Below are 23175 nucleotides of genomic sequence, written 5' to 3' on the forward strand. Positions count from 1 at the left end.
TTGCCGCCGGCTTCATTTTAATTCCATTAACTCACTTATTACAATACATTTGGCCGCAGCGAGACGGCCACTTCAAACGGTTACATTAACACTTTTGTTTCGTGAAGTTTTAATGTAATTTGCACCACCTGCCGGATGTGCCTGGCTAACGGAAAAGTACCAAAACAACTTATGATATAATTAATTGTATGTGTAGTATGGTAGTAGTAAAAATGTTTCTGTACCGTGTTAGCCAAACAGCTCGAACGCTAGCGAAAATCGGGACCCAAACGCCGCGATCGTGTAAACGCGCACAAAAGCTCAGTGTAAGCGCTCCCATTCACTTGAATGGGAGCGAGCGTTTACCGTGACATTCTGAACGCTTGCGGTAAACGCTCCGCAAGCGTCCATCTGAACCAGCCCTGAGTCATTAAAAGGTATTACTTTTATGAGACTTTGTTTTTTCTACCTTCATAATGTGTAGTATGGATAATTAATAGAACATTGGTAGCAAAGAAAAAAGTCTCATATTTTTATTTGCAGTTATATAGCTTTTTAATAACATTGCATCATTCTCTAAAATTTGCAGTTTACAAACCACACTCTACATATTAAACTATGAAACAAAGCAGAGCTAATGAGCTTCCCTGCAGTAAATGTTTATCTGAAGTTGACTTTCATTGTTTCTTTGATATATAATTACTTCAGAAAATAGCACTGCTTTCTGACTAAAAAGGGATCTCAGAGAAGCTCTTTTGTTCTTAAGTTTCTTAACTCCTCCTGTACTGGAAAACAATATTAGACTCATATCTTTGCTACTAATGTTCTATTTCTTAGCTGTACTACACATACAATTCAATATTTTATAAGTTTATTTTCGCTTCAGATCCCTTTGAGCTTTTCTGACAAATGCAGTTAATGCATGTGAAACTTGTAAAGTCACTGGAATTAGCATGTGACCCACTCTTCATACATTCTCAAGGTTACATAATGTACAGTTGTGTTCAAAATTATTCAACCCCGAAAGCTGTAAGGGGTTTTAGGGAATTTAGTGTACATTTGTAATTGTGTTCAGAATGAAATCTTACAAGGACTTTTTAAAGAGCCAAATGCAACTTAAATGACATCATTTGTTTTTGTAATACAGTATTACTTTTTTTTTTGTGTGTGATTTCTTCACTGACACAATTATTCAACCCCTTAAAGACTACCACTCTTAAGAACAGAGGTTCATTCAAGTGCTTTTGATCAGGTATCATAGAGTCTAGAAGGAGCTGAGTATCACAGTCATTTTCAACCGCTGTTCCGCGGCACACTAGTGTGCCACGGGATGTTGCCTGGTGTGCCGCAGGACTGTCCTCTTCCCCCCCCCCTCCCCACCCGTCCCCGTGGCCGGCGCTGTTATTACCTTAGCAGCGGCCGCTCTCCCCTCTCCGGCGCGTGTACTTTCCAGCAGCGTATCTCCCGGCTGCTGTGTGTGATGCGACAGGAAGCAGGGCTCGGTTCCCATAGTAACGACGATACACATCGCCTCTACAGGAAGCTGATGCCCTGCTTCCTGTCGCATCACACACACAGCAGCTGGGAGATACGCTGCTGGAAAGTACACGCGCTGGAGAGGGGAGAGCGGCTGCTGCTAAGGTAATAACAGCGGCAGGGACGGGCGGGGGGCACCACCTATCTATACTGGCCACTATACTAGCTATACTGGGGCACTATACTGGCTATACTGGGGCACTATACTGGCTATACTGGGGCACTATACTGGCTGTACTGGGGCACTATACTGGCTGTACTGGGGCACTATACTGGCTGTACTGGGGCACTATACTGGCTATACTGGGCACTATACTAGCTATACTGGGCACTATACTGGAACACTATACTGGCTATACTGGGGAACTATACTGGGGCACTATACTGGCTATACTGGGCACTATATTAGCTATACTGGGCACTACCTACCTATACTGAGCACTATTCTAGCTATACTGGGCACTATTTTAGCCATACTGGGGCACTCTACTAGCTATACTGGGCACTATACACCTATACTGGGCACTATTCTAGCCATAATGGGGCACTATACTAGCTATACTGTGCACTATACTAGCTGTACTGAGCACTATTCTAGCCATACTGGGCACTTTTCTAGCCATATTGGGCACTTTACTAGCTATACTGGGGCACTATACTGGCTATACTGGGGCACTATACTAGCTATACTTGGCACTATACTGGAGCACTATACTGGCTATACTGGGGAACTATACTGGCTATACTGGGGCACTATACTGGGCACTATACTAGCTATACTGGGCACTACCTAACTATACTGAGCACTATTCTAGCTATACTGGGGCACTATACTAGCTATACTGGGGCACTATACTGGGGTAACTATACTAGCCATACTGGGGGAACTAAACTCCCTATACTGGGGCTACTATGCTAGCTATGCAGCCGCACCCCAGCCCCCCCCCCCCCCCCCCCACACACACAGCCTGCTGCGCACGGCACTGTCCACTAGGTCGCGCAAACACTGGTCAGAAAGTGTTCCCCGGGCCGGAAAAGGTTGGTAACCACTGTAGATTCTAGACATTTACTGGTGTGTTTACACACATGGTGAAGTCAATAGAATGGTCCAAGAAGACAAGAGCAGTGGTGCTTTCTCTTCACTGGAAGGGCAATGGCTGTAAGAAGATTGCAAAGATGTTGAACATACCAAGAGACACCAAAGGAAGCATCATTCGCAAATGCAAGGCAAAGGGCACTGTTGAAACGCTACCTGGTCGTGGCAGAAAGAAGATGCTGACTTCGACTGCTGTGCACTACCTGAAGTGAAAAGTGGAAAAAAGTCCCCGTGTGACTGCTGAGGAACTGAAAAAAGATTTGTCAGATGCGGGTACTGAAGTTTCAGCTCAGACAATAAAGCGCACACTGCGTAATGAAGGCCCCCATGCCAGAACTCCCAAGGGCACCCCCTTGCTGTCTCCAAAGAATAAGAAGAGTCAACTGCAGTATGCCAAAAGTCATGTGGACAAACCACACATTTTTGGGATAGTGTTCTGTGGACTGATGAAACAAAATTAGAACTGTTTGGGCCCATGGATCAACGCTATATTTGGAGGAGGAAGAACAAGACCTATGAAGAAAAGAACACCTTGCCTACTGTGAAGCATGGTGGGGGGTCAATCATGCTTTGTGGCTGTTTTGCTTCTGCAGGTACAGGGAAGCTTCAGCGTGTGCAAGGTACCATGAATTCTCTTCAGTACCAGGAGATATTGGATGAAAATGTGATGCAGTCCGTCACAAACCTGAAGCTTGGGATACGTTGGACCTTTCAACAGGACAATGATCCCAAGCATACCTCTAAGTCCACTAGAGCATGGTTGCAGATTAAAGGCTGGAACATTTTGGAGTGGCCATCATAGTCAACAGACTTAAATCCAATTGAGAACCTCTGGTAGGACTTAATTACGCATTGAACCAGTAATGCATAAAAATGTATGTGTTAATGTTCCTGCACTAGCGGGAATGCGTAAAAATGTACGCAATGCGGCCCGCCGACCTCCGAGGTTGGCAAGCTGCCAGCGGGGGACTGGAGCAGCAGTGAGTGGCTACGAGGGCACAGAATGGCTGCATGGGGCTGGTAGAAGCTCCAGGTAAGTGAAACTCATTTTTTATTTTGCTTGAACCTTCCCTTTAAACAAAGCAGTTGCAGGGCTAAGAATGTGACTGAACTGGAGGCTTTTGCCCATGAAGAATGGGCTAAGATACCCGTAGATCACTGCAAGACACTTGTGTCAAGCTATGCTTCAGGTTTAAAAGCTGTTATAACTGGAAAAGGATGTTGTACTAAGAATGAATGTCACTTGGGGGTTGAATAAAACTGATAATGATGTGCGCACAGAAAAGACATTTGTGGTTATTTCACTATAAATGTTATGTTATATTTGTCTGACTTACAAGTGCCTCTTTGATTTAATCGTAAACAAGATAACTGAAATGATTGAAATCAATGTCAAACTGGCCAAAACACTCAATTTCAGTGGGGGATGCATAATTTTGAACACAACTATAAATATTTAGACTTATTTTACTCTTGAAACCTCTTTCACGTGTATTTGCTCTGGAAGACATTCACTCTCATATTAGTAAATGCTTAAAATTTACAAATCCAAAAAAGATGAATTCATTACCCTTTTTCTAACATATTAGTACATATATGTATTATGTTAAATGCTTACCACTGCAACAGCCACTGCCTTCCAAAAGGGTCCAGGCATTCTACTGGAGTTCTCTGAAACCAGCACAAAAGTTCTGCTTGGATCAAATTCACTTACAACCATAGAAGTGAAGAAGTTCTGGACTGAAAGTAGGCAAATCCTCCTGAATGATCACTTTGTGCTACAGCAGCATTTAAGGTCGGATACATTGCATAGTGGTAGTGTAGCAGAGCCATGTGAATGGCTCATATAAACACCAGTTGCATCAGTGGGAGGAAAGGCCAAATTGTAAGGATTTTTTGGCACAGTAATGGCATTCATATTGTACAGCAATCTCATCATTCTTTTTTTGTCATACAAATCTTAGATGTAATAGGCAGTCTGAAAGAACTGTTCCTAGCTAATTAACATAAATATCTTGCATGCTATCAGTATTAACTCTTGCGGTAACATACAGTTTTTAAACTGCAGTTAGCACGTTTTTAGGATTACAACACCCATTTTTTCACCAGCTTTCTGTCTAATAAAATATCCCTGAATGAGCGCAAACATCTAGGTGAAATAATATTTGATTGGCTGATAAATGTGCAAACTGCCAATTCAGAAAGTATTAATTTCAGAACAGCATGATTTGTGTAAGCAAATCAGTTGTAAATTTAGGACAATTTTCCTGTCAGATTCAGCCACTTACACATCCACCTTCCCAAATGATAAAATTTCTGGGCCTCTTACTGGGCAAATCTACTGGGCCTTACCACACCTTCCTTCAGCCCCTCACCCCAAATCTTAATCTGCTGGAAAAAAAAACCTGTTTGACCAACCTCCCCCCCCCCCAAAAAAAAGAAAAGTAACTACATAGGAGAAACATTATTAGTCAGTGCATTCCCAGCAACCACAGAAGGCATGTAGGAAGAAACCCTCCCCCTCTTTACTAGGAGAGTGTAGAGGGCAATATGGAACAGACAAGGTAGCACTACAAACATTTTTATTATCAGGTACAAACGCTAACGCGTTTCTCAGGTTATACCAGCTGCATCAGGTCAGTGCTGTATCATAAAAAGTGCACTCCTATACTAGGCACTCCTCAGCCAAACCAATCATTCTCAAGAATCTTGGACAGAACTCTTAATGCAAACCAGTAAGGAGAAAAAGTTACATACTTCCTCAAGTAGTGGGAAGCCTCTGGATGCTGCTGCCCCAGCCCCTTTTATGAGCATAGCTGTACTGTGCATGCAGGAAAAAGCGGTGCATGAGCAGCTTTGTGCTATTGGACACACGCAGACCATACTCATGCATGCATGCACAGGGAGGATGCATGCATGAGTACATGAAAGGGAGCATGCATGGCCACGAGGGCGTATCCAAACTAATGTGAGATATGCTTACGGAGTCCCAGCATTGGATCAGTGATCTTGAGGAATATCCAGAGGCTTCCTTCTACTGAGGTAAGTATCTACCTAACTTTTAGTCCTCTTTTCCACAGACTGTTGAGCTGTGTGCTCAGCAAGCTGTTACCAGGAAGCAGTGAGCAGTTACCAGGCAGCAACAAGCAGTTACCAGGCAGTAGTGAGCAGTTGTGAGAGTGTGAGAGGCTTTACTGAGATTTCAGTGCCTATCAACAGTCTGTGGAAAAGAGGCCTAACTTTATGTTGTGCTTCAGGCCCGCTTAAAGGGAACCTGGGATGAAAGCCATCTCAGGTTTCATACTCATCTGGTGCTTCCTTAAAGAGACTCTGAAGCGAGAATAAATTTCGCTTCAGAGCTCATAGTTAGTAGGGGCATGTGTGCCCCTGCTAAACCTCCGCTATCCCGCGGCTAAACAAGGGTCCCTGACTCCCCAAATCCCCTCCGTGCAGCGGGGGATTACTTCCTGTTTGAGGCAGGGCTAACCGCCGCAGCCCTGCCCCACGCGCGCCTGTCAGCGCGTATCTCCGCCTCTCCCCCGCCCCTCTCAGTCTTCCTTCGCTGAGAGGGGCGGGGGAGAGGCGGCGATGCACTGCTGATAGACGCGACTAGAGGTTAGCCCTGCCTCTAGGAGCAGCAAAATCTATGACCAATTTGGTCGTTGATTTTGCGGGGGGAGGGAGGGTTTGGGGGTGAAGGGACCCTCGTTTAGCCGCGGGATAGCGGTGTTTTAGCAGGGGCACTATGAGCTCTGAAGCGAGAATTATTCTCGCTTCAGTGTCTCTTTAAGCCCCATTGAGGCCGGTCAGTCCCTCGCAGTCTCGCCGGGTGGCTCCTGTCATCCGTAATACTGCCCGAAAGCCTGGCTGAGTCGCGCATGCGTGGCCCAGCCAGGCGCTCTCCCTGTCGCACTCCTGTCCCTGGGAGCATTCAGTAGTATTGTGCAAGCACAAAACGATTCCAATCGCGGGAGCGCGACGGGGGAGCACGCCTGGCCGCACCACGAAAGCCAGGCTTTCGGGTAGTATTGCGGGTGACAGGAGCCACCCAGGGAGACAGCTAAGGACTAAGCGCTCTCAGGGTGGCTTAAGGAAGCCCCAGGTAAGTATTGTACCTGAGATGGCCTTCATCTTAGATACACTTTAAGATACAGGTACAGGTGTTCCCCGATGATGCTGGCCTTCTCATCACCTTGACTATTGTTGTTTCTTTCTGCAAGAACTAGAAAGGAAATTCCGATACCGTGGTGCCTTTCACACATCCATATTTCCCTGTGGTGCAACACTCAAAACTCAGTCAGACATTTTACCAGAAAACATATTGCCAGAATGCTCATGTCTTCGGGACGCCCTATGTCCCATTTTTACAGCTCTATGCTGTTTTTATGTAATCAGAAAACAGTTTATGAAATGTTATTGCATCTGGGAAGATGGTGGCGATCGAGGGAGTAGTTCCCAGATACAATCACATTTTATAAACTGTTTTTTTTTTAATCCCATATAAGCAGTGAGGAACTGTGAAAACGGGACAGAGGGAGTCCAGAAGACATTATTATTATTATTTATTTATAAAGCGCCAACATATTCTGTGGCGCTGTACAATGTAAGAAAACAAACAAGGCATACATAATGCTACAGACAATGATGTACATCAAATATGAACACCGGTACAAAATACAGAACTGGTGATTACAATAGCAATTTTAACATGATGACTAAAATGTATAAATGTATAACAGAGTGCAAGCAATTAAATTAATAACATGCCAAGACACAAAAGGGTGAGAGCCTAGCCCTTGCGAGCTTACAATCTAAAGGAACGGGGTGGAAACAAGAGGTGGGGGAAGTATACAGTATATGTACAGGCAGTGCACGATTAGGTTATTTAGTAAGGGGTAAATGTAGACACGAGGTTGAAGGGTGCATGGCCTAAGCTAGAGAATATGCTTGTCGGAAAAGGTGGGTTTTGAGGGAGCGTTTAAAGATTTCAAAGGTGGGAGAATGGCGGATGTGCTGTGAAAGGGCATTCCAGAGTAGGGGTGAGGCACGTGAAAAGTCTTGTATACGTGAATGTGAGGTGGTTATTGTAAAAGAGGATAAAAGAAGCTTGTGTGCATACTAGTGAGGAGATGTACAGGGGAGAGCGACTGTCGAGAGCTTTTTAGGTTAGGGTTAAGAGTTTGAACTGAATCCTCTGATTGATTGGTAGCCAGTGAAGAGCTTGACAGAGAGGAGCAGCAGAGGAAGAGCGAGAGGAGATATGAATGAGTCGAGCAGCAGAGTTCAGTACAGATGGGAGCAGTGCTAGTCGGTTAGTTGGAAGTCCACCAAGCAATATATTGCAATAGTCCAAACGAGATATAATAAGAGCTAACATGTACTAACATTTTGGTTGTGTCATGAGAGAGAAAAGGTCGGATGAGTGCTATGTTTTTCAGTTGGAAGTGACAGGAGCTGGTTAGGGAGTTAATGTGAGGAATAAATGAGAGAGAAGAATCAAATATTACCCCTAAGCACCGTGCTTTGGGAACTAAAGTTATAGGCATGTTATTAACATTTATTGTAATATCAGGCAAAGAGGTGGACAGAGATGGTGAAAAGACTATTAGTTCTGTTTTATTCCTATTAAGTTTTAAGAAGCGAGAGGACATGAAAGAGGCTATAGCGGACAGACAGTCAGGAACCTGACATTAGCATTCTAGCAATATGTTTTTATTTTGGGGGGGATGGTAGATGGGAGCATGGCTCAGGGTGGGTGTGTGTCTTCAGCAGCAAGGGGTGTGGAGGGTGAACAACTTTTGCTGCAATGGGTGTGCACTGAGCATCTCTATTGCAACTGATGCCTCTCCATCCTATAAGGCTGCCAACAAGTGTTGACAAGCCAGTATTAACAGGGCACAGTGGACACTGGGGACATCTACGAGCGGCAAAAAACGGCTGACGGCATCATCAGACATGAAGCACCAAGGCAGCAGCAAGAAAACAAGTGCTCAAAATCACTTCAGGTATCCTTGAACTATTTATACAAATAAGGACATCTCTACAATATTCCTGTAATACATAATATAACACATTACATTATAAATGCATACTATACAATATAATAGTATTTAAAGGGAACCCAAGGTGAGAGGGATATGGAGGCTGCCATATTAACCACTTCTCTACCACAGGGTTTTTCACCTAAAAACCACAGCAATTTCCACATTTAAGGGAGGCAAGGGTTAATGGGCTTAATGGGGGTATAATTTATTTTAAAAAAACCTCACTGATGCTGATCAGTCACTAATGCTGTGTTAGTTATCTGAGATCCTCTCACGAGTGATCTCAGTAACTGTAACAGCATAGAGACTGATGCAATGTTTACACACATTCTGCATGATTGAGCACCGTCATTGGCTTTGTGAACACATGTTCACATCAGCCAATCACGGACCAGCGGGTGCCCGACGTGTATGCACATCCACGTGCACGCGGACGCGATCGCGCACAGCAGCAAAATAAACAGGAGTTGCCTATCTACGCCCCTGTGACTCAGGTGAAGTTTAAAGGGGCGTAGATAAGTGTGGCAGAGGTTGTTAAGTGGTTAATTTCCTTTTAAACAATACCAGTTGCCTGGCAGACCTCCTGATCCTGTGTGTCTAATACTTTTAGCCATAGACCCTGAACAAGCATGCAGCAGATCAGGTACTCTGACTCAGGTTTTATTGGATTAGCCATATGCTTGTTCCAGGGTTTTGACTCAGACACGACGTTTGCCAGAAGATCAACCTGGCTGCCAGGCAACTAGCATTGTTTACAAGGAAATAAATATTGCATTGGCAGTCTCCATATCCCTCTCACCTCAGGTTCCTTTTAATAATACAATTATAGAAGTACTGCAGAAACACTTGCTACACTCTTGGCCTTCCTTCCAATCCATGAGTTTTCTGCCAGTTTTTCGTGCGTTTGCCTTTACATTCAACAAGTGAAAAAACATACATTATCAGATTTTTTATTTTTATTTTTCAAAATGCACACAAATCGCATGCAACTCTCACACGTTTTTGTTTTCCCATAAGATAGCAATGTATGCAAGTCGCATGTGTTTGGCTTACAGTATGTGTGAAACTTGCTGTGCGTTTCGAAAACACACATAAAATTGCATTGAGCATTACACACCAATGCAATTTAGACTTACATTATGTACAATTTTGCATGCTTTTTTATTCTAATAAAGTGTGCTTCCTGCCTGACGTTAGGTGCACACATAGCAGAAATGCTAGTGTTGCGGAAAACGCTGTGTTTTTGCCGCTAATGGAAGTCTATGGGCCTCAGGTAAAAACTATGTGGTTTCAAAGCTGCATTTTTAAAAACACTGGTTTTGTTGCATATTATGCAGCAACGCTTCCAAGTGATTTCCATAAAAAGAAATATAAAAAAGCATGGAAAATGCATACAAAACACATATGCGTTTTGTATATGCGAACCGCAAATGCATGCAAAATGCATGAAAAACACACACCATATAACATAAAAAAATGACATAAAATACAGCCTTTCACGCTATGTCATATGTGAACCCAGCCTTTAGCCATAGACCCTGACCAAGCATGCAAATCAGATGATTTACTGAAGTCTGAGTAGATTGATCACATGCTTGTTTCAGACACTATTGCAGCTAAAGAGATCAGCAGCACTGACAGGTAACTGCTATTTGTTGATAAATAAACAAATAAAGATGGCAGCCCCTATAGCCCGTATCCAGGGCAGCACAGTGGTGTAGTGGTTAGTGCTCTTGCCTTGCAATGCTGGGTCCCTGGTTTGAATCCCAGCCAGGTCAACATCTGCAAGGAGTTGGTATGTTCACCTGTGTCTGTGTGTGGTTCATCCCAAAAATGTACAGATAAGTTAATTGGCTTCCCCCTAAAATTGGCCCTAGACTACATACACACAATATAGACAGGACTATGGTAGGGATTAGATTGTGAGCCCCTCAGAGGGACAGTTAAGTGACAAGACAACATACTCTGTACAGTGCTGCGGAAAATGTTGGTGCTATATAAATACTAAATAAAAATAATAATATCCCTCTCAGTTCAGGTGACCTTTTAGCATAGCTCTATTTTCAGGCCACTTTTATACAGCCTAATATGGTGCAGTTCATGTCACTGACTGGTAATGTAGAGCAGTGGTCGGAGTAGAGTTTTTTCAGCACAGCTGTGTGATGTGAGCCTCCGAGGGCCAGGGGGCGCTGTGCACCGAGCGGAGCCGCCTGTCAGCCTGTGTGGTAGACAGAGCTGTAGCCCCCGGGCTCCCCCCTCCTCCCCCGGCTTGTGTATGTGTGTCAGGCTCCTCCCAGAACTCGAGTTGCGGCCTCCTGTATTCTGTCCCGACTGAAGCCTGTGTGTCTGACATCCGCTCCCCGTTTCCGCTCTCTGGGCGGCGGTGTTCCGGCTTCTGCTTCGTGTCGGCCATGGAGTAAGCGGGAAGATGGCGGGCGGCGGGGCACAGAGCCGCTTTATTTCAGGTGAGAGTCGGGCCTGGCCTGTAGTAGCTGGGATGCCTGTGTGTGGCGGGTGTGCATCTCCCTGGCTCTGCAGAATACACTGGCCTCGTCCACAAAGCAGGCAGCGTTCCTGCTGGAGCCCCGGAGCTGCAGCCGCTGGACTTGTGTTGCCTTCACATATTATTCTAAAATAGAGGGTGCAACTTCCAATACAGTGAATAGGGCAAAGCATTTACCTGTTAGTGTGCCCCCCATTGCCACCGAATTGCCCCTCTGCAGCCATAGTCATTTCCTCACCCTGAGTCAGTTGGGAGGATCATAAAACCATATCAGAGGTGCTGTGTACACAGAAACTGACAAGAAGCTTCGCCCAATCACTGGATGTTCTTGAATTGATAAACAAGGGTATCAAAATAAATAGTGGAAGTGAGCCTTCCTTGTCTTTGATGATTTCTGCACATCCTGTCATGCCTGGTACACACCGTGCTAGCTCCCATCAGAAAGATCAAGTTGATTATATCCAACAGGTCTAATTGATTTCCAAACGGTTTCTGATTTATTTTCTGATCACTTCTATACAAAATCAGTTTGAAAGAGAATCATAGATTAGACCTGTCAGAAATAATCGATTCAACCAGTTTATCTGACAGAAAATTGCATGGTGTGTACCAGGCATAACACTATGGAGATTTTTCAGTCAGAAAGAGTTGTTTATAGAAGTGAGCTGGTATTTTTCAGTTTTGTACAATTTGTGATTTACTTCATCTCAGAATTGACACAGGGAAAATAAAAGCATATACTAGTTTATTCCCCTTGTGACTGGAGGTAGTTTTTTATCTCTATTCTTATTATTTACATAGCACTAACACCTGTAGTGCAGTACAGTGTATACCAGCAAACCTGCGATTCTAAAAAGAATTGCACACCACAACGGCCAGATAGCCCCCTAAGCCCAAAGCCTGCCGTAACAGTTGTGGTGTACATGCGCAGCTTCGTCTTTTGGTCCGTGCATGCTTACATCCTTCAATTAATATCTGATGTGGGGCCTCCCAATCTGATCACCACCATAGTCATATGACCTTAGTACTCTTGGGACAATTTTAGGGGGAAGCCAATAAACATATATCTGTATTTTTGCAATGTGGGAGGAAACCCTAAAATGGGGGAGAATATACACACATTTTGCAAATAGTGCCCTTCTAATGCCTTGTGCACACCATACAATTTGCCGTCAGATAGACATGCCGAATTGATTATTTCCGACAGATCTGGTCGGATTTCCAACCGTTTTTCTGATCACTTATATAATAAAGGTACTTATCCGTTAGCCGGGCGCATCCGGCAGGTGGCGCTAATTACTATTCCCCCTCCAGGCCGACATGGATAGTAGGGAAAGATGTAACTCTGGTGGAGTTTTGTCGCCACCTAGAGGATGCGCCCGGCTAACGGATAAGTACCATAATAAATTGATCAGTAAAACTATCTGAAATTAGATGAGACCTTTGAACCGTCTGACAGGAAAGTGCATTGTGTGTACCAGGCATAACCCAGTGCTTCAAGTAGTTCTATCTACTGCGCCACCATGCTACCCTAGTTAAAGTGGACCTCAGGGGAAGTAACTTACTTCAGTTTTCATACTTGTCTAATAAAGGATGAGCCTCTGGATAATATAGAGACTTCCCATTCCTCTGTGCTACCCGTCCCTGCATGGTGCTTGTTAAAGTAAACCAGAGATCATAAGATACAAAGAACTGATACTTACCCGGGGCCTCCTTCAGTCCCATAAAAACGTGAGTCCCTCGCCGTCGTCCTGCCGTTCATCCGCGATCAGCCCTGAACGGCAGACCGCGGGATTCGCACGTGCTTATGCGGCTAGAGGAAGCCCCAGGTGAGTATCAAATCTGTATTTTATGATCACTGGTTTACTTTAAACATCTTTGACCTGCTAAGTCTAATAGCACGTTCCAAGTACTTCCAAAGAGGAGAGCATCCATACGATGCATGCTCGTCTTTGGAAGTACTTGTGGACATTTGTACGGAATTATACATACCCGGGGCTTCCTCCAGCCCCCACCAGGCTGATTGGTCCCTCGCCATCCTTCTGCGCTGTCTGAATCGCCTGCAATTTGCTCCGAAAACCCTCCAGTTGACGCAGTGTGGCCGTGTGCGCTTCCCTGTCACTCTCCTGTATCGCGGAATGCTCCTCCTGCAGGAGCAGAACTCTCTTGCCCATGGGAGCGCGACAGGGACGCGCCCGGTCCCTGCATGCGCAGGACGCCCCGGACCGGAGGACATTTTGGGGTAAATTGTGGAGGAGCCTGCAGAATGATGGCAAGGGTTCGGTCAGCCTGGAGGAAGAACGATGTAAAAACAGCGCAGGAGATTTGGCACAGCCAGCGCCACCGTAGGCCTATAGGAATTCCGGCTATAGTAGCGCTCGGTGAGTAATTTGGGTGCCGTCAAGACAGAGCACAAATTACTAAAAAAAAAAAAAAAAAAAAAGTTGTAAATCGGTCTCCAGCAATAGCTGGCAGCCGAGTTACATCTTTTCCCACTATCCATGGCAGCCTTGAGGAATAGTAATTAACTCAGCCAGGACTTGTGCAGGAGCAGGGAAAGCCATTTATTTCCCCCTGCACCCAAATCTCCTGGCAGCTGAATAATAGTTACGCATGGAGGAGGCCCCGGGTATGTATAATTTCTTCCTTTTACGTCATCTTAGGTTCTCTTTAAAGCGGACCTGAACTCAGAACTTCCTCTCTGTTCTAAAAGATCAGCAACAACATAGCCTTTAAAGAAAAACATTTCTTTGTTACAGCTGATAGAAATCCTGCAATAAATCTGCAGTGTGTCTACTTCCTGTTTCACAGAAGCAGACATAGGGTCAACAGCTTGTGTTTGCCATTTAGCTGTTCTGCCGGGAACTGCCAAGGTTCCTGAGCTGACACAACTGAGAGATCAAATTACGTTTGTGATTAGATACAAAAGGTGGGGGATTAGACAGGCTAAACTCTCTAAATACATACAGAGTGCATTTCTCAGTTTTTTTTTCTGTCCTTTACAAGAGTTCAGGTCCACTTTAAAGTGGACCTGAATACCCCTTAAAAAACAAAACCGTTTCACTTACCTGGGGCTTCTGCCAGCCTCCTGCAGCCCTCCTGTGCCCGCGCATGCCTAGAATGATCCTCTGGTCCCCGCCACGGCTCTCTTTCGCAGCTCGCCATCTACTGCACCTGCCGTGGCCTTGGCCGCATGTGTCCTCATTCACACTAGTTGCCAGGAGCATCCTGCGCAGCTGCGGTACAGATTTTCTTGCAAACGAAGATGTACATGGCCAGGCGCAGTGACTGCCAACTTGTCAAGTCGGCAGTGAAGATACAGAACCGAGGTGCGGGACCAGAGGATCTTTGAGTACTGGCACGGGACAGGATGGCTGCAGGGGGCTGGGAGAAACCCCAGGTTTTTTTGGGGGAGGGGGGCGGGGGATCTTCAGGTCTGCTTTAAAGAGAACCTGTACTGAAAATATCAAGTCAAAATAAACATACACAGGTCATACTTACCTCCTGTGTAGTCTACTCCTAAAACTCTTGGTCCTCTCCTGCATCCCGTTTATCCACTGTAATCAATGGAATTCTCCGTCCTCCATTTTGGAAATGGCCATTACCCCATGACCGCTTCCTGGTAAGCAGACTGTTAAACTGTAAAATCACCCACTTGAGCCATAGGGAAACATGGACGTTACCTTGCACATTCAGTTGTAACGGACAGCCGCTGATATATAACTGACAGCAACTGGTATATTTCAGTTCTGACAAAATATTGTCAAAACTGGAAGGGATCACTGTAAGAAGGAAATGGTGAGCTTCTGAGAGGAACTGATGGTGAGGTAAGTATGCAATATTCATTTGCAGCTACGTTGTGTTTATTTTAAATAATTTTACTCACTTCAGATTCCCTTTAAGACTAGCATTGAGCTCAAAGTATGTTGACTATGCACATTCTGGCTAGAATGTAACAAACATAATTTACCAAAACCCTCAATTTAGTCTTGTCAAGGCAGTGTTCTCCCCAGGCTCTTTTAGCTGGGTGCTCCACCCGGCTAGTTTTGGTGAGCACCCGTCTGTCATCTGCTCACCTACTTCTCTACTGTAAGCAGAATTGTGCAGAAAAGCACCTGCTCGCATTCTCGCATCTTGCCCTACCCGGCTTCTTTTTCATGCCACCTAGCTACTTTTTCATGCCACCCGGCTTGAATAAATTTCTGGGGAGAACACTGCAAGGCTTTAAGTGAACCTCCAGACTAAAAATCTACTCAGCAGCACTGAAAAGGCAATGGCCTAGATTCATAAACAGCAGTGCGATAACAAAAATCTTGTCGGGAAAATACCGCACTCTGTATTTTACCGGTCTGTGTGCTAATTCATAAAGATTTCCCCAGCTGCCCTTGGAGGTCGGTAAATTACCGCAGCCCATTGAGCGGTAGAGTAGAGCAGTGTCCCGATTCCCTCTTTGCCCTGCAGAAATGAATCACACAGACGTCTCTCTCTGGCTCTCCCACTGATGACTCAGACAGATGAGTCACACAGTCTTTCCCTGCCTGCAGAAATTACTCTCACAGCCGACTCTTTCCACTGATGACTCAGACAGATGAGTCACACAGTCTTTCCCTGCCTGCTGAAATGATTCACACAGACGGCTCTCCGGCTCTCTCCACAGATGAATCAAACAGACTTTCGGATCTCTGCACTTTGCATTAATCAGAGCTGTCAGAGCTGTCAGTAACTTGTTAAGACCTCACCAGAGGTGTCGGTAACTACCGCCAGGCTTACCGCATGTTCAAGGCTTTATGAATTGACATTTGCTGACAATTTACTGACATGTGTTGTCGGTAACTGCAGCCAAGTCGGTAATTTAGCTCCCTGGTCGGTAATGTCAGCTTTTCATGCGGTAACAGCCTTTATGAATTGACATTTTGCTAAGTGGTCGGTAAAGTCTGCTGTTTTCAGCATTACCGCATGAGGTAATGCTTTATGAATCGAGGCCTTTGTGTTTCTTTAACAGTTTCACAGCATCAGCACCTTGTTTTTCTTACTCAAGCCTCACTTTTAGCTGCATCAAAGAAATCTGCCTGGGCATTTTTCTCCTGATGCTGTGTAAAGCATGATGGGATTTCTGATGTTCTCTTTCTGATGTTTTGGCACAAATTTGTTTTTTTATTATTATTATTTAAAGGACTTACGAGCCGAAATGTAAAAAAAAAAAAAGTTCAGTACCTGTAGCCAATTTGAGTGCACGGAGGAGGTAGGAGAGCCCGGCCCGGGGGGGCTATTGAGCAGCGGGGACTCGGCGGAACTGCACGGAGGGTGTGGATGGCGTCCTCCTTGTATTCAAATTGGCTACAGGTACTGAACTTTTTTTTTTTTTTTACATTTCGGCTTGTAAGTCTTTTAAGATTTGAAGCCTAGTGCGCGCAGCTGGGAGGGGTGATCAGGACACAGGAAAGTTGGAACTGTCTCATGCTCCCTGTCAGCGCCTTTCAACCAAAAATATGGCTGCCCCCATGAAATCACAAACATTTGTCTGTTCTTTTGAAATAGGCTGGGTAAGAGATTATATTGCCTATCTATTTTAATTAACATAACTAATATCACTTAATGACAGTATGTTTGTTTAGGCTGAAGTTCCCCTTTAAAGTGGACCCAAATTAAAAATACAAGATTTCAGGAATAAAATCTATTTTCTAAATTATAATAAATATCAGCCTTTTTTCAGCTGCATGATGACAAATATAAAATATTTTACATTTATTGGAGGAACCCCTCCCTTCCTATCATATTGCCCGGACAGAATCCGGCAAAATGCTGGAGTAGGTGGTGTCCGGCAAAGGAGGAATTGCTAATGGCTGCCACCTGTATAACCCTAGTTATGGAAAGAGAAGGGTGAAAAGCATGCACTGAAATGCTCATAGGCATGAAGGAGTGTTTATTTATCTTTGTATGTGTCAGACTGGTGCAACTAAATATTTTGAATTAAAAAAATGTTTGGGTCCGCTTTAATCATTTTTTGGGGGAACTAGCAGCTAATAAATAAAGTAAATCTCACCACTGTAGAAGGAAGCTACTAGATGCTCCAGAGGCTTCCTCAAACCAAACTGAGCCCTCCACTTTTTGCCGGGATCCCCTTCATGGCCACCCCACCCTCTGCTTAGGAATGCGACTGCACTGTGCTGACGTTAGAAGGGTTTGCGTCTGCGCTGGAGCACGGAGCAAAGAGCCGTGAACGAGCAGTTCCGTACTGCACAAGCGCGAGCTGTCCTTTGCGTCTGTGCAGTGCTCTTGTGCACAAAGGGGAGTGTGCCAATGAGCACTATATTCAACACTATTGTAAAAGATTTTCAAAGGGTCCCAGGGCAGGAAAAAAGGGGCGTAAGAAGAGCAGAGATGCCTCTGGACAATCCATAGACTTCTGTCTACTGAGGTGAGTAACTTTTTTCCCCCTGCAAACTCAGGTTATGATGATGTAAATACAGATTTTAATAGACCCATTATTGGCTTATTCATTGTATTTCAAGCTCAACACCAGTTGAAACTTTTCCAGGTAACTTGCTGTATACAGACTGTAAAGAGTAGCTGTCAGCCATACTATCTAAAAAACAAAACAAAACATATATAAGTAGATAAATACTTGCTCTACTTACATAACATATGTATTGCATTGGTCGCATTTTGATTTTAGTGATTTTTCTATAGTAAAAAAAAAAAAATCCTTAGGATTTTCCATTTTGACTCTATCTTGAAGCCAATCCTGACATAATTTTCTCACTTACTCTGTGAATTGCCCGCCCTCCTCCCAGTTTTCAGACACTCTCACCCAGCTCTGCAGTAGTGACTGCAGAGCTGGTTTCAGCTTCTCAGCATGAGAATATAAGCCAATCAGAGAGGACAGGAGTGTGGGAGGGGAAAAACAAGAGGGAAGAGGCTTTAGTTAGGTCTGAGGGGAGAGTAAAGAAGAAAAAAAAAACCAACATGCCCTGCAACTTCCTTGTGCAGCAGATGTCCTATAAATTTAGTAAGTTGTTGGACTTGTCTACACTCTGGTCTGTGAACTTTCTAATTCATTGTTATAGTCTCTGATGAACAGGTTAAATGGCTGAAATGCTTGCCATACTGCAGTTCCTGGACTGCAGTTTGTCCTGCCTTACAAGAAAAAACTGTGGTTTAGTGAACATTGGTGGCCACTAAAGTAAGTTGTACACTCTTCATTTTGTGGTAGATTAGATTTGGATAAGTTACCTGTTCGCGATATTAGACCAGATTTCAGCAGAAGACATGTCTAATACGGTAACCATTACAGATGTTAACTTTGTACTTCAGCTCGATGCAGTACAAATCTTTGGATTGCATGCTGCTCTTTTGCTCCTTCATCTGCACTTTCACTGGGTTTTAGTAGACAAAGAATGGACAAGCTGCACATAATAATGATGGGGAAAAGGGAGGGTGGGGGTAAGGTGAATTGCAGCATATGTAATTTAGGGGATGGGGAGGGACAGCGACCCGTGTTATGGGGGGGGGGGGGTATTAATGGATGCCTATACACGTTGAGAGGGTTGGAGGGCAGGGATGGATTTGCATGTTATGGAGCTAATGTTGGCCACACATGTTGAGAGGGATGATCCCTGTACATGAGCAACATGATTAAAGGGGTTGCAAATTATTTGTATTCATTTACATTGTAATAGAGCTGCCATATTCTGCAGCACTTTACAGAGTATACTGTATAGTCTTGCCTCTGACTGTCACTCAGATGAGCTCACAATCTAATTCCTACCATAGTTATATGTCCAAAATAGTCTTAAGGCTAATTCTAGTGGAAGTCATATGATTGATCTATTTATCTGTATGTTTTTGGGATGTGAGTGGAAACCCACATAAAGGGCTCAAACCCACTAACAGCATTTTATGCTAGCTTTCACTTGAATGGGAATTGCGGCAAAATTGCAGCAATTTTCCAAGATTGCTGTTAAATCATTTGTGCCGATTTTGCTGCAATTTTGAAGAAAATCACATATTTTACCTTGATTCTCGTGCAAGTGAATGGTTTTCAAAACGCTGGTAGTGGGTTTGAGCCTTAACACAGGAAGCAATTTGTGTACACACATATTGAATATAAAAAGTGTACACACCCCTGTTAAAATGCCAAGTTTTTGTGATTTTAAAAAATTAGGCCACAAAAAATGTCAAACTTTTTTTCACCTTTAGGCTAGGTGCACATATAGCAGAAACGCTAGTGTTGTGTAAAACGCTGAATTTTTGCCACTAATGGAAGTCTATGGGCTGTAGGAAAAACGCATATGCGTTTTGTATGCATGCGTTTTTGAAAATGTAGGTTTTGTTGCATAATATTCATAGACGCATCAAAAACGCACATAATGAAAGTCAATAGGAACGCAATGGTATGCATTTTTCATTCGTTTTCTATGCATTTTTTCCCAAAAAAATAATTTTTTTGATGCATTTCTGCTCCCTGTTGTCTTACTAGTGCATTGCATAAATGTAAATATGAAAAACGCACACAAAATGCATATGCGGTTTGTATATGCGAACCGCAAACGCATTAAAACGCACGCAAAACGCTTGAAAAACGCATCTGCTGTAAAACGCAAATGCAGTAAAAACACAGCAAGAATGCACACAACCTTAAAGTGGACCCAAACCAAACATTTTTTTTAAATTAAAAATATTTAGTTGCAGCACTCTGACACATACAAAGATAAATAAACACTCCTTCAAGCCTATGAGCATTTCAGTGCATGCTTTTCACCCTTCTCTTTTCATAACTAGAGTCATACTGGGGGCAGCCATTAGCAATTCCTCCATTGCCGGACATCATCTACTCCACCAGTTTGCCGGATTTTGTCCGGCAATTTGAAAGGAAGGGAGGAGTTTCTCCAATAAATGTAAAATATTTTATATTTGTCATCATGCAGCTGAAAAAAAGGCTGCTATTTATTATTATAATTTAGAAAATAGATTTTATTTCTGAAATCTTGTATTTTTAATTTGGGTCCACTTTAACATAAAACTTGACATATAATGCATCATTTCACGTTTTGTGCACCCAGCCTTAGTGTGGCTTTAGCTTACTTAAACTAATACTTTGTTTGAACAACTTTTGAGTTATTGACAGCATTCAGTCCTCTTCGGTAAGAGTCTATCTGCGTGGTATATCTTGTATTTTCTTTCTTGCAAAAGTGCTCCAAATCTCTGATTGGGATGGTATCTTTAATGTACAGCCCTTTTCTGGTCATGCCACAGATTTTCTATTGGATTTAGGTCGGGGCTCTTGATGGGACGTTCCAAAACTTTAATTTTCTTCTGGTGAATTAATTTTTGATTTTTATCTGTGCTTGGAAGGTCAATGAAAGGTGAAATTCATTTTCAGCTGTATAGCAGAAGCCTGAAGATTTTAGGCTAATAGTGACTTGTATCTGGACCTGTTGATTTTTCCCTCCACCTTGACTTGATGCCCCTGCTGGAAAAAAGCATTCTTAAAGCAGGGTGCTGTACTTGTGATGGTACAAAGCATTGTTTTTGCACCATACATACCTTTTAAAATTGTGGCCAGAAAGTTCAACCTCGGTATCCTCTGACCATAACACGTTTTTCCACATGCTTTTGGGACTTGATGTACAGTATTTTGTTGCAGTGCATGTTTTTCTTGAAAGAAAAGGCTTCTGTCTCCATTGTCCAGGCACACGGGGGAATACGAGAGATTACCATCACATGTAGTACACAACCAATACTTGTCAGAAATTCCTGCAGATCCTTTGGTGGTGTCGTAGGTATCTTGGCAGCCTTCCTGGCCAGTTTTCTTGTAAACTTTTCATCAGGAATGTCCAGTTCTCAGCAACGTCACCTTTCTTCACTTTCTGATGATTGTCATCATAGCTTTATTTAATGATTTGTAAGCTGCCTGCAAACCATGGTGTGTGTGTGTGTGTGTGTGTGTGTGTGTGTGTGTGTGTGTGTGTGTGTGTGTGTGTGTGTGTGTGTGTGTGACATTCCACAAATATGATGGTTTTTATAAGTGTATTCTAACTACACTTTTTCAGCATTTTTTTTTCCATCCACAGTCAAAAACAGGATACAGGAAGCATAAGTGCAATGAATTTATTGTGGCCTCCTTTTTTACATCATTTTAACGGGGGAAGTACATTATTTATACGCTCCTATACAGTAGCAAGAGAAAGTATGCGAACCCTTTGGAATTATGTTTTTTTGCGCAAATTGGTCATAAAATGTTATTTGATCTTCTTCAGCTAAGTCACAACAATAGACAATCGCAGTCTGCTTAAACTAATACCACACAAATAATTAAATTTCCATGTTTTTATTGAACACACAATGTTATTATTCACAGTGCAGGTGGAAAAAGTATGTAAAGTAGACTTACATCTCCAAGAGCTAATTGGAGTGAGGTGTCAACCAGCTGGAGTCCATTCAATGAGATGAGATTGGAGGTGTTGGTTACAGCTGTTCTGCCCTATAAAAAATGCTCACCAGTTTTTGGTTTGCTTTTCCCAAGAGGCATTGCCTGATGTAAATGATGCCTCGCAAAAAAGAGCTCTCAGATGACCTACCATTAAGAATTGTTGACTTGCATAAAGCTGGAAAGGGTTATAAAAGTATCTCCAAAAGCCTTGCAGTTCATCAGTCCACGGTAAATTGTCTATACATGGAGAAAGTTCAGCACTGCTGCTACTCTACCTAGGAGTGGCCGTCCTGTAAAGATGACTGCAAGAGCACAGCGCAGTATGCTCAATGAGGTGAAGAAGAATCAGCGTGTCAGCTAAAGACTTACAAAAGTCTGGCATAAGCTAACATCCATGTCAGCGAATCTATGATACGTAAAACACTAAACAAAAACTTAGTTCATGGGAGGAGACCACAAAGGCAGCCACTGTTGTCCCCCCCCCCAAAAAAAAATATTGCTACATGTTTAACCACTTCACCACTGAGGGGTTTTACCCCTTGAGCACCAGAGCAAATTTCACCTTTCAGCGCTCCTTCCATTCATTCGTCTTACTTATCACACTTAAATGAACTATATCTTGTTTTTTCCGCCACCAATTAGGCTTTCTTTAGGTGGGACATTATGCCAATAATTATTTTATTCTAAATATGTTTTAATGGGAAATTAGGAAAAATGTGGGGGGAAAAATTATTATTTTTCAGTTTTCGGCCATTATAGTTTTTAAATAATGCATGCTACTGTAATTAAAAAAAATGTATTTGCCCATTTGTCCCGGTTATAAAACCGTTTAAATTATGTCCCTATCACAATGTTTGGCGCCAATTTTTTATTTGGAAATAAAGGTGCATTTTTTTCAGTTTTGTGTCCATCCCTAATTACAAGCCCATAGTTTATAAAGTAACAGTGTTGTACCCTCCTGACATAAAAATTCAAAAAGTTCAGCCCCTAAGGTAACTATTTATGTATTTTTTTTAATTGTAAATTTTTTAATTTTTTTTTAATTACAAAAAAAAAAAGGGGGGGAGTGTGGGAGTTAATTTTTTTGTGTATAAGTAATGATTTGTATGTGAAAAATGCTTTAGGGTGTAGTTTTACTATTTGGCCACAAGATGGCAACAGTAACTTTTTGTTTAATGCGACCTCTAAGCGTCCTTCCGGACGCTTGGAGGAAGTACTAGGAGGCTAGGTAAGTTTGTTTGTTTGTTTGTTTTTTTCTTTCACAATGATCGCGCTGCTTAGCGGAAAAGCAGCAGATCATTGCGGGGTTCAGATCAACGAACGGGAATGGATTTTCTCGTTCATTAATCTCTGGGCGAGTGGCGGGCGGCGTGTTTACGAGCGGGAGTGCGCGCTAGAGCGAGCGGGAGCGCGGGCAGCGGCGGGAGCGCGGAAAGTACGGATTTCTCCGTCCCTGGGGGTGAAAGGATGGAAAAAGGGACGGAGAAATTCGTACGGGCGGGGGTAAAGTGGTTAAAGTTTGCAAAAGAGCACTTGGGTGTTCCACAGCAGTCCTGGAAAAATAGTCTGTGGACAGATGAAACAA

The 23175-nt window shown here is 43.3% G+C and overlaps 1 protein-coding gene across 2 annotated transcripts in view; it reads left to right on the plus strand.

Annotated features, from left to right (window-relative positions):
- The first annotated feature begins 10891 nt into the window (after positions 1 to 10891).
- SENP6 (SUMO specific peptidase 6) overlaps positions 10892 to 23175 on the plus strand; it is a 154814-nt gene continuing 142530 nt past the window's right edge. The window contains exon 1 of one of the 2 annotated variants that reach the window (XM_068281508.1): positions 10892 to 11120. In XM_068281508.1, coding sequence (XP_068137609.1) covers positions 11084 to 11120 — 37 coding nt within the window. In that variant the 5' untranslated portion in view covers positions 10892 to 11083. The remainder of the gene's footprint in view (positions 11121 to 23175) is intronic. The other variant, XM_068281509.1, reaches the window with a different exon arrangement.

The sequence above is a fragment of the Hyperolius riggenbachi genome, chromosome 4 (assembly GCF_040937935.1).
Source record: "Hyperolius riggenbachi isolate aHypRig1 chromosome 4, aHypRig1.pri, whole genome shotgun sequence".
In the NCBI taxonomy this organism is placed as follows: domain Eukaryota; kingdom Metazoa; phylum Chordata; class Amphibia; order Anura; family Hyperoliidae; genus Hyperolius; species Hyperolius riggenbachi.